General features: G+C 43.7%; 1 protein-coding gene across 4 annotated transcripts in view; it reads left to right on the top strand.

Moving 5' to 3' along the window:
- Nucleotides 1–18,268, top strand: part of CCDC88A (coiled-coil and HOOK domain protein 88A) — an 822,041-nt gene that overhangs the window by 158,220 nt on the left and 645,553 nt on the right. For all 4 annotated transcript variants that reach the window (XM_078649494.1, XM_078649496.1, XM_078649495.1 and 1 more), the window contains exon 3: nt 383–491. In XM_078649494.1, the coding sequence (XP_078505620.1) occupies nt 383–491 (109 nt within the window). The remainder of the gene's footprint in view (nt 1–382; nt 492–18,268) is intronic.

The following is an 18,268-nucleotide window of genomic DNA, read 5'->3' as shown; positions in this document are numbered from 1 at the left end:
TTGTGTAGGTTTACGTTTGGTTTGGAATTCACAAACTCTGTTTTCATATAGTACATTTACAACGGCGGAGGCTCCGCAGTCGGAGCTTTGCAGTAGTAAACTTACTAGTATATTGTAGTTTGTAAATTCCAAAACAAACGTAAACTTACACAGAAGTGTACGTTTACCTTTGGGAATCAGGCCCAAAACGTTTTTAGTACATGAAAAGACAAACAGTTCACTAACCTCTCAGCCCATCGGTCTCTATGAATCTCTGTGATTTCTTGTGAATTAAAATAAGATTATATTGTAATTGATAATGTATGTTTATTGCTAAAACATGCGTGGTACTAGCAAATAAATGTATTCTTTGTTCTGTAAGCTTCCTTTTTTTTTCTTACAGCAACCCCAAATTAGCAAATCAAAGACTGAATATGAAAGTGAACAACGATACATCTCTTAGAGTACAAAATATTGCTATTTTAGTGAAACAAATCAAATCTTACTATCAGGTAAGTCACTTTCTTTTCGTTTTATTGATTTTGTTTAGATCTGTTTTGAAATGTTAAAGTTGTTATACGTTGAACATAAATGAGTGCTACAGTCAGTCTACATAGTAAATATGTTCATGAAAATTTGACATGCCCACTGTAATATAGGTGTATACACAATTGGATTAGCGTGATAATTCTAGCATTTCGTTACATAGCGAATTGACAGTTGTACAACTCATGAACATTTCGAATTCTGATTGTGAATATTACTAGTTGCCAAGTTACAAAGACTTAACATTTGGTGTGTTAAAATAGACACCTTAACTTTAGAGTTTCCCTAATTGCCCTTATCACTGCTTTGTCAAGTCCAATATCTCCATTGAAGTGAATGTATACAATCTACAAAGAACATTTCTCGAGACCTTGGTTGTCTGCTCCAAATTTCATATGGAGCGCTATTAGCAATTACTGGAGCCAGGTGTAACCTATGTTGCAGACGCAAACACTCTCATTTGTATAATAGGTTTTCGCTACATAAGCATCCTGTTGTGACTTTTTTGTTACTGTGCATCCTTTCCCTTAGTTTCCTGTTCCCTGCTGCGCAGCCAGTATGAATGTAATGTGTGTGGAATGTTGGAATGCTTAATGAAGTAGTGGAATGCTGGAATGCCTGGTGTCGTTGACAGAGAGACAGTTTGAGTGTGTTGTCCCTTGCAGGAAGTATGCTGCTTCTGGTGGGGCTCAACTTCCTTTCTCCTACTTACCATCTAAACGTGTAAGTAAGCTTAATAAACCTTCTACTTATAACTACGATATGGCTACTGTAGTGTAGCTTTCTAGTGTTCCTGCCCCGTCATGGCAGGGAACGCTGGGAGCTCGGGGGAGGCATGAGGACGGGGAGTGAGAGTGACTCCAGCCGGGGTTAGAGCTGGCGTGTTCCCGGCGCTCCGGGATTTAGTTAAATAAATATACACTGCCCAAATAACGTGGTGTCCGCCTCTCATTACCCCAGGGCCTCCTACAAATTGGCGCCGAGGCTGGGGAGGCAGACACGCCATGGTTGGCCCCGATAACCGCCGCGCGGACTGCGGGGGGCCCCATCAGGAGCACGGCAGCGGAACAGCGGGGCGGGGGGAACACTCGCCGACAATTCACAGACAGCGGCGAAGAGCTGCGGGCCGGTGCATGTGAAGCACAAGGAAGAGCCGGTACCAGCCTACACAGCGCGAGGAGCACTTGGGCTGCAGAACAGTGAGTGCAGCATTGCTCCTCCCCCAGAGAGTTGGGCGCCCAACAGCAGTCAGTGCAGGAACACACATCCACAGCCCATGAGCAACAGTAGAGGGCCCAGGAGGTGTTTTCCCCACATACCCTCAACAGGCCTGCCCCCACCAGCAACCAGGAGCAACTGACCTAGTAGGAAGTGGTACTTTTCCAAAGCAGTAGAGGCAAGCACACCAGGAGCACAGCAAGAGAGGGTGCTGCCCACCACTCCCCAGGGGCACACAGTGAGAGCCAATCGGGGCACCACCTCATTGGAACACACTCCAAGGTGGAGCACCACCACCAGGCAGCTAAGCGGACAGGAGGTCACAGATGAGCTGCGGACCCCAGGGCCACTCGCAGGGTACCTCATAGGCCAGAAGCTACCATACCACGTGCCAGCAGCAGAAGGTACGTCAAGCAGCCGGGAGAGATCTGAACCTGGCGCACTAAGGACAAGCAGGGAGGGGAGAGAACCTTGCGCCGCAAGCAAGGACAGCAAGCCCGTGCGAGCAGAGTGCACCGGGGAGCCCCCGCCCAGGACTTACGAAGATCCACCACCACCGCAGTGGCGAGCAGCCATGTGCGCCCAAACCTTCTCTCTCACGAATCCGGTTCCTTTCCTACCGAAACCGGGAGAGCCGGCCATGAAATGGGAAGACTGGAAGGAATACTTCCTGAACTACCTGTCGACGCTGGAGGACGAAGGGGGCGAAGACTTTCCGAGCAAGCGGAAAAAGAAGATCCTACTACACAATCTAGGCCCAGAAGGCATCAGGGTGTACATGAACCTAGTCAAGAGGACAAGGCCCCAAGATGATGATGATGTCTTCCAAAATGCCATAGAAGACCTGGACTGCCACTACCAACCAGTGGTGTGCACCGCGATCGATCGCTTCAACTTCTTTCAACGGAAACAGAACGCGGGGGAGTCAGTGGACGACTATGTAGCAGCATTGAAGAGATTGGCAGTCACATGTAAATTCGGAGGACTTCATGATGACTTCATAATGGACCAGATCATCACGGACACAGTGAATACATCCATACAGGAAAAGTTGTGGGTCAGCGGTGACACCTCGGTCAAAAAAGCGGAACTCTTGAAGAGGTGTGCGCAGGCCGCCAAAAAGGACAGCGCTAGCAGTGCAACAGTGGGCAAAGTCACAGATGTCAGTACCCAGGAGCGGAGGCAACCTCCCTCGAGAGGATCGAGACAGCCCAAGAAGTACGTCCACGAAATGCCCATGAACCAGAGACTCCAAGGAGAAGACAAGAAGAGTTGCTATAGGTGTGGAAGCTGGGCACACGCTCCCAACGACAAACGATGCCGTGCCTTCAGAGCCAAATGCATATACTGCGGAATAATGGGACAGTTTGAGAAAGTCTGTAGGCGCAAACCCCGGAAGACGTCAATCAAGTATGTGGCGCGGGACTCAGAAGAAGGAGGAGGTGAAGACGAGGAAGACAGTGTGCTGTGCGTTGATGACCTAGTCCTAGGCATAGACTACTCCAGGACGCGCAAACCATTGTGCGACCTTTTCATTGGCGGGATCCAAGTCTCCATGGTCGCTGACTCAGGGTCTCCCTACACCATCATACAAACCTGCATTTGGGACAGAGACTTTGTGACAGGCCCGGACTGGCCGTTGCAGGCACCGGGCAATCCCCCGGTGCGCCGCAAGGGTGGGGGCCGGTTTTGGGCCCCTGGGGGCCGTTTTTGTTACAGGGCCGTTTTTGCAGCGTTGCTACAAAAACGGCCCTGTAACAAAATCGGCCGAAAACCGGCCCTGGCAAAGAGCGAGGTCGCACCCCTCCCAGGGGGTGGGGGGGTCGGCCGAGCACTTTGCCAGGGCCGGTTTTGGTTCCCAGTCCGGCCCTGCTTTGTGAGGAGCATAGGCGTCCACCTTCTTCCTCCAGACATCCATCCGGTCACCTTCACAGAAGAACCCATTCCCATGGTGGGCTACCGCCCTCTACAGTTTGAATTCAGATTACCTATGGCTGAAGGGAAGCTATATGTGGCAGAGAAGGGACCATCAGTGCTGGGATGTTTGGATCAAGGAGAATTAGGGATCCAACTAAACCCAGGAGGCAAGACGCAAGTGCTGATGATGGATCACGCACGAACTGACAAAGCCAACACGTGGAAGACGAGTTTCACGACGGTCTTTGGAGGCACCATCGGTAAGCTGACAAAATTCACTCACAAAATATGCCTCAAGGAGGGGGCCAAACCCTTGAGGCACAAAGTGTGGAACATACCATTTAACTGCCGGGGCGCAGTACAACAAGAACTGCAGCGCTCGGAAGACAACGGAGTAATAGAGCCCAACGAGAGCGCGGAATGGCTGACACCCTTGGTCGTTGCCCGGAAGCCCAATGGGAAGGTACGCCTATGCATAGACCTGCACGAGCTCAACAAAAACATCATCATAGATAAGTTCCCGTTGTCCCAGATAAATGAAATGTTTGCCCAGACGAAGGGTATCAAATGGTTCTCCACCATAGACCTGACCTCAGCATACCACCAGATCGCACTACATCCCACGTGCAAGAAACTAACTTCGTTCATCACGCCATTTGGGTGCTACCGGTTCCGGCGGATGCCATTCGGTCTAGCATCCGCCGCAGCGGTGTTCCAGAAGTTAATGCATACACTTTTCAGGGACACAGAAGGGGTACAATACTTTTAAGACGATATCCTGATCATGGGGAAAACCAAATCCGACCATGACGCCAAGCTAACCAAAGTTCTGCACATTCTAGCGCGAAACGGTCTCACGGCTGAGTGGGACAAGTGCAAGTTTGGATTAACATCAGTCACGTACCTGGGCCACGAGATCAGTGACAAAGGAGTCGCGTCCAAACAGACGAATGCCAAAGCTATAAAGGATGCTCCCACACCTAGAAGCAAAGAGGACGTCCGCTCTTTCCTAGGAATGGCGGAATTCTATAGCATATTTGTACCTCACTTTGCATGGTCGGAGGCAACTCAAGAGGAATTTCGACAATTAAAGGAGGACATCTGTGAAGCAGTGCCTCTACAAGGCTTTGACCAACAAGCGTTGTCCATCCTCACCACAGATGCAAGTGACAGGGAGTTAGGGGCAGTCCTTATTGAAAGGTCTGGGGAAGGTGAAATGACAGTCAGCTTCGCTTCAAGATCCCTAAGCCCGAACGAAGAAAAGTTCAGTGTGATAGAAAAGGAGATGCTGGCGGCGATCTGGGGAATGGAGAGATTCCGCCAATTCCTTTGGGGCTCCAGGTTCCTGCTTAGAACAGACCACAAGCCGTTAGTAAAGGTGCTCACATCCAGTGGGCATGCGAGTGCTACCCCTCGCATAGCAAAAATGACGCTGCAGTTGCTGGACTATGTGTACGATGTTGAGTACATCCCAGGTGCCAAAAACAAGGGCGCAGACTTCCTCAGCAGGGCTGCAGCGATGAAAGACGTGCCCCAGCAAACGGGCGAAGAGGCATACACCATAGCCTTCACAGAAGACCAGGAAGCAGTCATGAGTGCACAGGAATGGAAGGAGGCGTACGACAAAGATGCAAGTCTCACAACACTAAAACGGTTCATAGTTACTGGACGGCCTGAGAAGAAGCACTTGGGAGCAGAACATCGCAAATACTATGAAGTACGAGAGGAACTGTCAGTTGGAGACAACGGTGTATTCATACTACGAGGAGACAAGATAGTTCCGCCAAGCCTAATGATTTATTTATTTATTTATTTATTTATTTTTAAATGTGTTTTTATTGCAGATTCAGAAATGTACAAATAGTTGGTTCCCCCCTCCCACCTCTTATAGACATCCCGCACATGTCGTACATGAAACATCACACAGCCATTTAGCCCACATCCCGGAGGCCGGGCGGTGATAGCTATGAAACTCTAAGTGCAGAAGATCAAAAGAGGCAGCAGTGTTTGCCCGGTCAATGATCTGCTTTTCTATATCTCCCCATTCCCTGGGCCCCCCAAATACCCCACCCCATGATTCCTACAATGGTTGCAAAGAAACAGTACTAGTGTGCTCCAGTAAACCTCCCTCATCCAATTAGCCTCCCTACCTGGGTGCCCTCAGGAGAACCAAGCTCGGTATGCCGACCCCCCAGTCGGGAAACCCCTTAGTGTATTCAAATGTCGCCTCACCAGTCACCTATCTTCCAATCCCCTCCCTTGTAATCTACAAAACTCCCAACTACCCCTCCCCTACCCTCCCCCCCCAACTACCGCCGGTGTGGGCTTAGCTCAAATCTGTAATGCAGCAGGTAGAACCTGAAGGATCAATCCGCCAAGCCTAATGATAAACCGATTACTCTCAATCCTGCATGAAGGACATCTGGGCATAGTGAAGACTAAACAGAGGGCCAAGCAACCATACTGGTGGCTGCTGCTAGACAACCAGGTGGAGAAGCATGTCAGGGAATGTGTACAGTGCGGCAACGCCGACAAGACGCAGACCACTCTGAGACCCCCCACTAGGGAAATTTGCCAATCCGGTAAATCCATGGGAAGAATTGGCAGTGGACATACTAGGCCCCATTTTAGACGCACAGAGTGTACTCAAATATGCAATAGGTTTAGTAGACAGGTACTCAAAGTGGCCGGAAGTTGATGTGTGCGAAACCGTGGACACCGACACTGTACTGACATTCCTCACAGCCACCTTCCTGAGAGAAGGAATACCAAGAGTCATAACTTGTGATAATGGACCTCAATTTACGTCAGACAAATGGAACGCTTTCATGAAACGTAACGGAATACAGGTTAAGCACACCCCGGTATATCATCCTGCCGGGAACGGCCTAGCGGAAAGATTTAACCGGGTGATCATGGGGTCAGTACAGGCAGCCATCAACGCTGGAAAGAATTGGGAGGCAGAACTTAAGAGCACGGTATGGGCGTACCATATCACCCCCACCAAGACTGGATATAGCCCTTTCAAAATACTGAGAGGATGTGACCCATTTACTAGAGACAACATAGCATGGAAACAACGAACAGTACAGAGCAAATGGTCGCCAGCGGTAGTGCGTAGCAACTTAGAAAAAGCACAGAAGATCTACACTGACCACTACATCAAACGGCACAACGTCAAAGAGTCGTCGGTGGAAAAAGGGGAGTGGGTCAGAGTGAAGTTGGCCCAGATGAGAAGGAAAGGCGACAGCAAGTATAGCACACCCCTTCAAGTACAAGAAGTCTACACAAGATCAGCCTTAATAAGTGACGGAAAGATATGGACTCAGAACAGAATGTCAAGGTGCAACAAAGTGTTGAATTAGACCAGGATAGGAGAAGCACAACCAGGAAGAGATGACAACGAGAACCCGGAGGGGGAAGAAAACATGACCGAAATAGAAGCACCTAGTAGCGACATGGGGAGCACCTGTACACAAGAGACGACTAACACCAACATACCAAAAAATCCAGATGACGAGGGTCCGTGCGATCAACTGGAGCACCAAGGAACGGGTGAATGGGCACAGGGGAGCAAAATATCAGAGACACCAAACCAGACTCCACCCGGCAACAGCAGAGATACCAGGACGTGCACCCCGGTGAAACACACCCGCACAGGAAGACTGTGGTGCTGCCCAAAAGGTATCGAGAGTTCGACATGAAGACGTAAATTCCTTCAAGTAAGAACTATCCTTGGACACTGTAAGTTTTGTTCCTTGTTAATTACAGTGTTGATAAAGGAGGGAGATATGTAGTGTTGCGTTCTAGTGTTCCTGCCGCGACACGGCAGGGAACACTGGGAGCTCGGGGGAGGCACGAGGACGAGGAGTGAGAGTGACTCCAGCCAGGGTTAGAGCTGGCGTGTTCTCGGTGCTCCGGGATTTAGTTAAATAAATATACACTGCCCAAATAACGTGGTGTCCGCCTCTCATTACCCCAGTTCCTCCTACAGCTACCTCTGGACTTCTTTCAGATTGCAACAATGGCGACAATTTGGTGAAAGAACCATAAGAAGATGTGGAAGATAGGGAAGAGACTAAAGCAAAGAAACCTGAAGCTAGAATGAAAAAGTACGCCCTGGTCCCTTACTCTCTGGACAGCCTGCAATCTGGGGCATTTAACCTTCTTAACAACATGAGCCAGCCAGCGCAGTGTGTAGCAGAAGCAGTGGGCTGCCCATCATATACAGGACATTATTCTGAGTGGTGGATAGTTGGGACATTTGACCTGTTTACAGCCTGCTGTCCGTGTACAAGAACTATTAAGCACTGAGTTTTGACGTTCAGTGTGTTTCTGGTGGAATTCATCCAAGGAATTACTGGTGCTGTGAGTGCTTCATAACATTGTTTCATACTTTTATGAAGCTTGGCAGCGAGTAATTGAGCAAGCGTTTTCTAACTGTCTCGCATTACTGGCGGCAGCGCTTGTTTGGAAGCGCAAGCCTTTTGGGTTATTGTCCGCTTACCTGAGCGTGAGTATGTGGCATTCAAATCCACTCCTGGATTCCACTTGTGAGGTCAGCTTCTGGCCCTGCAGGAGGAGTGCGCGCTCTCCATCAAGCTCGAGGATGGAGGCTAATGCATGGATCATGACGTTTTGGAAGGTACAGGATAGCGGAACTACTTCCATCGCCCAACGAAAATTACGTGACCTGGCGCACTGGCAGCCATTTTAGCAAATTGGGATGAGTTGTGTGTAAACCTGCGGTGAGCATGACATTGCGCTCACATTTTCAAGTCGCTGCCCGATACTTGTTTTCGATGTTTCTTTTTCACCTCTTTCTTTACTGGGAGTAACGATAGATTTCGGTAGCAGCCTGCTCGGAGTCCAATGGTCAGAGTCAAAGCATATGATTTTCTATTATTTCAAGATTAGTCTCTTCTTATTTCCCTACCTATTCTTTCTCTGATCAAAAAGTTCTTTCCTCTGGGTAATGAACCATTAGTCGAACTAGTTGATGGTGAAATAACATAAAATACAATCTTCTTACAATTATAAATTATCACAGACTCTGGAAGTATTTTAAATCTTTATCTAAATTAATTTCATGTGAACCTCTTACAAAATCCAATACAGTCTCCGTCTCTCATAGGAAGGAAGATTTGATTAATCAATCATCAAACACATACTTTTATACCTTGCAATGACTTATGCTCAGAAAGGAGAGGATAGAGAGAAAAGAACATTGGCACATTACTCAGAAATAATAGTTGCCAAGAATGGTGTGAAAACCAACCCCCTGGCCAAGGAGCTGGTAAGAGTTCCCCAGGAAAGATCAGGCGATGAAGGCTTCAGAACAGGATTCAGGCCGAGATAGATGACCTCTCTATCACCTACGCTTGCGTAGCACCCCTCTCTGACACTCTCTTTCTCCTCGAGATTCTTCCATGATCTTCTTCTAAGTAAATTAGCTTAGGATAAATGGTTCTGCATTCGATTCTTCTTCAGCTTCTCTCGTCACTCCGTCAGCATACCGAGCTCTGCAGCATTCATCAAATCTCCGTCTCAGGTTTACTCGGACAGCATCCCGGTCTCATGCTTAACTAACTAACTAAAGCTACCTCAATCATACTCTTCCTTTCCTCATGTACCACCCATTAATGTTTCAATAATGTAACAATACTAACTCTGATTGGATATGCAAGGGAAGGTGATCATCACAACGGCCCCGATTCACAGAATTAACCTAAGACAAAATCCTAAACTTACTACTTTTGGTATTCACAGAATGCACTTACTACTTTTGGTATTCACAGAATGGATTTCCGGCTTGGAGGCGGAGCTTCCGACTTGGAGGCATGGCTTCCGGCTTGGAGGCGGGGCTTCTGGCTTCTGGCTTGGAGGCGGGGCTTCTGGCTCGGAGGTGGGATTTAACCATGGCTGAAATCTCCACCTCTGGGCCAGGAGCTCCGCCTCTGGGCCGGGAGCTCTGCCTCCGGGCCGGAATTTCCGGCCCGAGTGTGGATGTAAAGTTAGTAGTCGTAAATCCATTCTGTGAATACCAAAAGTAGTATGTGCATTCTGTTGTCTTAAGTTAGTTCTGTGAATCGGGCCCACCATGCTTATTTTTCAATGTAGTCTTTCAGTTCATTGTTCAAATATCCCACCCCTTAATTTTTATTCATAAATCTTTATTCCCACCCATATTCACATTTTAATAGACACAAAAGTATAATTTTCATGTGTTCCCATTTGTTTCGGCGGGCTTCGGTGCTAGTTTTCAGGGTATGTATCTTTTTCGTCCTAGGACTGTGTTCAAGAGTCACATCACTTCTTCCGGCTCATTCACACAACGCATGTGTGAAAGTCAGGTGGGTTACAGACTTTGGATCACATAAAAGGCCAAATAAACGCACTAATAAAAGAGCCAAGAAGACAAATGTTGATTTAAAAAATAAATGATTTCACTGTATATCACCTATCTCTATTCTAACCCCATTTTTTAATGCTTTCCCCGCATTAGCATTAGTAAAACAGCTTGGTTTAGTTTCAGCAGAGCAGATGCCAAGCATGTGAGTTTCAAAGCAGCCATTTTAATAGCATCTGCGCAAGCACAAGAAACTCCCTCCAAGCAACAGCTCGTCATACTGCGTAGATGCAGTTGACGCATGCGCAATAAAGTATGAAAAGCACCGCCAACAGAATACTTAAATCACCATCATATATGGTTTGTAAAGTCTAGGGACAAAATTATTTCAAAAATGAAGGACGCTGTATTCGTGAATGCCAGAAAAATTCAAGATTCTTTTAATGATCCATATAAAGTGCCAGCCAACGCGTTTCGTTCCGTCAAGCGGAACTTCTTCAGGGCTGTAAATCAAAAAATAAAACATACAAAAAACCCCAGTGAATTCCTTCAAAGTAACATAAATATACACATAAAATGTTATAGAAAAACATTAGACATTAAACATTGAACATTATATATACAAACAATACCCAAGTTAAAAACATTCCGTTCAAAATAAGATAAAAATGCAGCATATATGAGTGTGTTAATCTATCACTTCCTTTGGGTAAGTGTGCTGCACAATTATATACATTGACAATATCATTATACCTTCTCAAATAATCCAAAGTAGATGAAGGAAAATCGAAATGAGAGTGAATGACCCATCCGTTGGGTCAGCTATTAATACTTAAAAAGCAGATCCACAGGGATTTATACATTTGTTTTTCAAACATCAGAAACAGCGTCAGTATCCTCGTGAGCAACTAAATTTAAGTTTTAAAATTTGCAATCATGATTCCGCACCAAACATTTTCATATCCAGACAAGTTTTAACAGTTTCTAATATCATGAATATTCATTTATTTAACCATAAGATCCCAAGGTGCTCTCCCCAATCTTGTCCACATCTTGAGCAATACGTAAAACCTTTTTCTCTAAAGGTCCACGTGCTTACAGTAACTCCTTGTCCAAAACACCACTAGGGCCAGCCCCGGCCATACGCAAAAAGAACAGTAACTCTCTCCACATTTATTTCGCAAAGTAGCGGCAGTCACATAAAAGGAAAGAAAACACACATTCTTCCTACCGCAATGAATATCATCAGCTGTTTTGTCTTCTAAGTCGCAATATCGGAAATGGATATAGGATCGGTTCCCTCAATATGAGTAATTGGTAAGCGGGCAGCTATTTGGAAATATCTGTTCAAGATATGATGTTCACCTATGATTGTATCAAGTGAAAATACATATAAGGGCAATATTAGGTCCCTCCTTTTCCACATGTACACATATTTTATAGCAAACATTTTAGCACTATCCACAAATAGAATATATAATAATAGTGTATACTTCTATACCTTATGATTTCAAAGGATATTTTTCCCGGAAATTATTCCTATGTCTCCATCTTGGTTATCGATGTAATTTGGTAATTTTCTGCATGGCACTAACCTAAAGGATATATATAATCATAATGTAACTTAATCCAATATGCGCGTTTGCTCTACATTGCTAGAATGACTCTTAGTACCAATAAGGAACTCGCATGGAATATTGGAAATGTGGGTCACATACCTTTGATAATATAACGTGCACGTCCTGCACAGTTACTTGATCAAACTTCCGTATCCTCAATGCGATTCACAGTTTCCAGTATTTAAAGGTAGTGGCCTAAAATATCAACCAATATACATATTCATGAACCACAACGGAAACTCCGCTTTCAATACCAATCTATAATAACATGCGTTTCCAAACAGCAACGTCTATGTCTGCCCGTAAGAATAGCACAAAAACGGCCCCCCATGTTGGCCCCCAGTAACCACATCCGAGTGTCCACAGGACATGTATGATGTCCCCATTATCAGTGTCACTGGGCACGGCACAGAGGCGTATTCGACCGACACGAACAGCATTAGGAAAACCCCCAGGTGGTGTGTTGATAATCCACCCAACCGCTCCTATCCAAACCACAGTTGTGAGGCACCTTCCCTTAGTAAATCATTGCAACCCGCTATTAAACGTGCAACTCACTTCGGCAAAGTTATTACATTTTAAGCGTGTCATAAACACAACTGGTTATATGTAACTCTTACCTCACAGGGTCAAATATTAAAGCCCCCAGTCGGCGTCTCCGCAGTCCGCACGCCAGATACTTTCCCGCAAAAGTTGCGTAGCGCCCTCTTTTCGGAAGGCTTTAAAGTGACCAATCACTGTTCACGTGTGAGTAACGTTAGGTCCCACAGCTTTTACCACTATCATTTCAGCTAATGCGGGCGCCATTTTAGGCTAGTCACCCAGGGCTTCCGCCAGTTCTATTTCCTTAGTTGGCCTCGATCAATTATTGATAATGTCTCTAAGATGTAGGCAATACTTACACCAAGTTTTGTGTTTAACAATTAAATTTAATTTGTGAAACGCAACAAAATAATTTTTATAGTTCGTAATTTTTTCGTAATTTTGTTTACATTTTTGGAAACCGTTTACTTGTTTATACCGGTTCCGTTGGATTCGAATACACTGATTATATTGTGTAGGAAATTTCAAGAATAATTATATTCATAATGCGTACTGAAGGTCATGTAACTTGTGGTTGTAATAGACCAACCGTATTGCTCCATTCCGGAGTAGATAATTGTAATCTACTTGACTAATCCTAATATGTGCGTTCGAAAATAAGAGAGTGTCACAGCTATTCCGCGCAAAACCGGGCTGGCAACATAGTGGCTGCAGACAAACAGTCCAAACATAATCAACCAATGTACCATAGATGCCTATGGAGGAAACACCACAGATATGTGCATTAAATCCTTCCAGGCATCACAACTCATATACAGTACTTCATTAGCTATAATACATTGAGGCAACAAATGGTGGAATAAGGCAATAACCTACTAACCCAAGGAAAAGCATATATGTATACATGCGCTTCCTCGAATTATGAACATGTGTATAAATGAATGGACACATATTAAGTTTGCTCAGTACGCATTATGAATATAATTATTCTTGAAATTTCCTACACAATATAATCAGTGTATTCGAATCCAACGGAACCGGTATAAACAAGTAAACGGTTTCAAAAAATGTAAATAAAATTACGAAAAAATTACGAACTATAAAAATTATTTTGTTGCGTTTCACAAATTAAATTTAATTGTTAAACACAAAACTTGGTGTAAGTATTGCCTACATCTTAGAGACATTATCAATAATTGATCGAGGCCAACTAAGGAAATAGAACTGGCGGAAGCCCTGGGTGACTAGCCTAAAATGGCGCCCGCATTAGCTGAAATGATAGTGGTAAAAGCTGTGGGACCTAACGTTACTCACACTTGAACAGTGATTGGTCACTTTAAAGCCTTCCGAAAAGAGGGCGCTACGCAACTTTTGCGGGAAAGTATCTGGCGTGCGGACTGCGGAGACGCCGACTGGGGGCTTTAATATTTGACCCTGTGAGGTAAGAGTTACATATAACCAGTTGTGTTTATGACACGCTTAAATGTAATAACTTTGCCGAAGTGAGTTGCACGTTTAATAGCGGGTTACAATGATTTACTAAGGGAAGGTGCCTCACAACTGTGGTTTGGATAGGAGCGGTTGGGTGGATTATCAACACACCGCCTGGGGGTTTTCCTAATGCTGTTCGTGTCGGTCGAATACGCCTCTGTGCCGTGCCCAGTGACACTGATAATGGGGACATCATACATGTCCTGTGGACACTCGGATGTGGTTACTGGGGGCCAACATGGGGGGCCGTGTTTGTGCTATTCTTACGGGCAGACATAGACGTTGCTGTTTGGAAACGCATGTTATTATAGATTGGTATTGAAAGCGGAGTTTCCGTTGTGGTTCATGAATATGTATATTGGTTGATATTTTAGGCCACTACCTTTAAATACTGGAAACTGTGAATCGCATTGAGGATACGGAAGTTTGATCAAGTAACTGTGCAGGACGTGCACGTTATATTATCAAAGGTATGTGACCCACATTTCCAATATTCCATGCGAGTTCCTTATTGGTACTAAGAGTCATTCTAGCAATGTAGAGCAAACGCGCATATTGGATTAAGTTACATTATGATTATATATATCCTTTAGGTTAGTGCCATGCAGAAAATTACCAAATTACATCGATAACCAAGATGGAGACATAGGAATAATTTCCGGGAAAAATATCCTTTGAAATCATAAGGTATAGAAGTATACACTATTATTATATATTCTATTTGTGGATAGTGCTAAAATGTTTGCTATAAAATATGTGTACATGTGGAAAAGGAGGGACCTAATATTGCCCTTATATGTATTTTCACTTGATACAATCATAGGTGAACATCATATCTTGAACAGATATTTCCAAATAGCTGCCCGCTTACCAATTACTCATATTGAGGGAACCGATCCTATATCCATTTCCGATATTGCGACTTAGAAGACAAAACAGCTGATGATATTCATTGCGGTAGGAAGAATGTGTGTTTTCTTTCCTTTTATGTGACTGCCGCTACTTTGCGAAATAAATGTGGAGAGAGTTACTGTTCTTTTTGCGTATGGCCGGGGCTGGCCCTAGTGGTGTTTTGGACAAGGAGTTACTGTAAGCACGTGGACCTTTAGAGAAAAAGGTTTTACGTATTGCTCAAGATGTGGACAAGATTGGGGAGAGCACCTTGGGATCTTATGGTTAAATAAATGAATATTCATGATATTAGAAACTGTTAAAACTTGTCTGGATATGAAAATGTTTGGTGCGGAATCATGATTGCAAATTTAAAAACTTAAATTTAGTTGCTCACAAGGATACTGACGCTGTTTCTGATGTTTGAAAAACAAATGTATAAATCCCTGTGGATCTGCTTTTTAAGTATTAATAGCTGACCCAACGGATGGGTCATTCACTCTCATTTCGATTTTCCTTCATCTACTTTGGATTATTTGAGAAGGTATAATGATATTGTCAATGTATACAATTGTGCAGCACACTTACCCAAAGGAAGTGATAGATTAACACACTCATATATGCTGCATTTTTATCTTATTTTGAACGGAATGTTTTTAACTTGGGTATTGTTTGTATATATAATGTTCAATGTTTAATGTCTAATGTTTTTCTATAACATTTTATGTGTATATTTATGTTACTTTGAAGGAATTCACTGGGGTTTTTTGTATGTTTTATTTTTTGATTTACAGCCCTGAAGAAGTTCCGCTTGATGGAACGAAACGCGTTGGCTGGCACTTTATATGGATCATTAAAAGAATCTTGAATTTTTCTGGCATTCACGAATACAGCGTCCTTCATTTTTGAAATAATTTTGTCCCTAGACTTTACAAACCATATATGATGGTGATTTAAGTATTCTGTTGGCGGTGCTTTTCATAATTTGGTACAACATTGACTTTGCCCAAGGATTTGGGATATACTCTCAGGGCGGGGAGTATTTGAAATCTGCACGCTATTGTAAAAACTCAGTAAAACTCAGTATATATAAATAATGGTGATATTTGAGTTGGTCCTTTGAAAGTGTAAAAGTGGTCCACTGCCCACAGTGCTGTGTAAAAAGCATGCGCAAGAAAGATTTACCGTTAGCAGCCATTTTAGAATTTCACACGAGTCACTTTATTAGTAAACCCGTAGGCAAGCTTCTCTGTCTTTTATGTTCAATGTGGTGCGCATTAGTTTAACACAATATGAGGTTAATACAATGTTAGAGGTTAAATGAGAGGATTGCGTCAGAGCAAGTCTCTTTTCTACTAGTCCTTGCTCCAGCAAAGTCTTTTAAGGTTTGAGGTCTTCAAGCATTCACAAGTTGGTAAAATGTTCGGGTGAGACATCGCTCACCAGTGACCATAAATGTTATTGTTGAATATTGTCCTGTTTCCTCAAATTGTTAGTGCTCTAGTGTTGTTTTGTTTTAAAGCCATGTACTGATTATTTAATAATATGCTGGAGTATGCCTTATTGTGTTTTTTACAAAGTTTTTTTTTAGTTGTGTGGCTTTACCCATGATGGCATGTGTATGATGTGTGCTATGCACCTTAGCTGCTGCCACTGTGTTCTTGTTGATCCTTGATTTTACCACCCAATGTTAGTAGGGTGTGTGGCATTAGTTATGCTTAATTTTGGTAGTGTAGTTGGGTCGTTTATCCTAGTGCGTTAGTGAGGGCATGTGTACCCTGTAATGTTGTTTACCTGAGACTTGTGTTCCTGTCAGGTGTGTGCGTTGAGGGGTCGTGTCCCCTGTGCTGTTGTTCACCTAAGACTGGTGGTCCTGTCAGGTGTGCGAGTTGTGTGTGTTTAGGGGTCATGAACCCTGTGCAGTTGTTTTGCCTGAGATTTCCAGTCCTGTCAGGTGTTCTATATGTACTGTGCCGAAGGAGGTGAGTGAGGGAGTTACACCTCAGTGGTGTCCTCAATTCTCCCAGTCCTGCATAATATTACAATGGTGTAATTTCAATGTATTCGCTATCTTAGTAAATTTGAATCAGTACCATATGTATCAATAATTTGGGAATGTAATTCTGGTCGCAAACCACTGAAAAGTTATTGACTCCCAAGTTGGGGTGGTAACTCATTCGCAGAAGGGAAACAGTTCCCTTAGGACCCCTTTCCCTCTCTAAATTGTGGAAAAATGGTTCTTGAAGTAGACAGATGCAAAGTAGTCAAATCTCAGAGAAAGTGTAAAAAAAAATATTTGTTTCTTAAAAGAAGCCCCATTTCCTTTTAAGAAAATGGATTGCTTTAAAAACGTTTTTTAATTGAAAAACAAAAACAGGCATGGTGGGATTTGCAATTTGTAACCTACCTAATGAATATTAATTTGGTAGGTCGGATTGCTACTCAATCGGTTTCAGCTTTTTTTTAACCGACCTGTTAGTTCATTATTTGATTCAGAACATTTTATAATGATTGCAAATTGTGACTAGTGTTTGTGACCATTAATCATAGTATTTCTGTCCCATGATGTTTTGTGAGTCTTTATGGAATGGAGAAGGAAACCTGACAGAACTAATTGCTTAAATATGTATGTGACATAGACAACCTTATATTTAATGATTCATATGTTGAATAGTAACTACCTTATTCCATTCAGCGCACAACAGAGTGAGGGGTTCAGACCTGCGTCAGCTTAATTTGTCACTGAGGATCAGGGCTGCACTGATCGTAGCAGGCATCTGGCGTTTTCCTGGTGGGTCGGAAGGATAGGGACTGTTTTTTGACCGGTGAGGGCCAGTTTTGTAACTGGGGGATGATTTTACATCAGTGCTGCAATATCGGCCCCTGTAACAAAATGGCACTAGCAGGTTAAAATATGTTAAACTATCAATACATACCTATCCGAATCAATACCTCATGCCTAGAGTGTTTCTGATAAAGTACCCTCAATGGTAAATAACCGTGTGCTTTTACACATCTATTAATTTGGTTTTCTGTAAGATGTGTTTACATATTACATACATATTGTCTCAGGCACTACAATGTAACTTTTTTTATTTTGCTCATATTTAACCCTTTTATAATCAAACTCACTATTTCTATCCAATGACTCATTTACTGTGGATATATCACTTTGCCCACTGCACGTGACCTCTGGCTATTGTGCCATTCTTGTACCACCTTTGCAATTTCATTTTAATGTTCTGTAGCATTCAGAACATTAAAATGATACTTACAATCTTGTACCAACGTTGTTCCCCAGGAGGTGTTGAATATGTAGTGCAAGAGCTAGTTTATCTTTGTCAGTGGGTCTAGGATATATCTGGACACCCACTTCATAGCCCCAGGGTTCCCTCAAGCAGCATATTTCCACTAGACCACTTGCAATATGATTGTGGATGTATGTGGGGCTCTGTGGGCCATAGGTTATCTACAAGCAGGATCAAGCAATCTGAAGGTACCTTCTAGCCATCTTTGAGAGATGGCTGGAACTCTGGACCTGGCTGAGAATAAAAATATCTGACATGTATGCAACAGTTCAGACTTGATTACACCAGCTCATGCCCATCATTTTGATCTGATTTCAGTTATGTTGGACAATAAATTAGTGCTATTAACAGCCTTAGAAATCTGGTCTAAGAATCATTTTGCAGTAGATATTTATAGGATTCTGCAA

The sequence above is a fragment of the Lissotriton helveticus genome, chromosome 6 (genome assembly GCF_964261635.1).
Source record: "Lissotriton helveticus chromosome 6, aLisHel1.1, whole genome shotgun sequence".
In the NCBI taxonomy this organism is placed as follows: Eukaryota; Metazoa; Chordata; class Amphibia; order Caudata; family Salamandridae; genus Lissotriton; species Lissotriton helveticus.
Note: the sequence above shows the minus strand (reverse complement) of the source record. Positions and strands in the feature narration are given on the sequence as shown.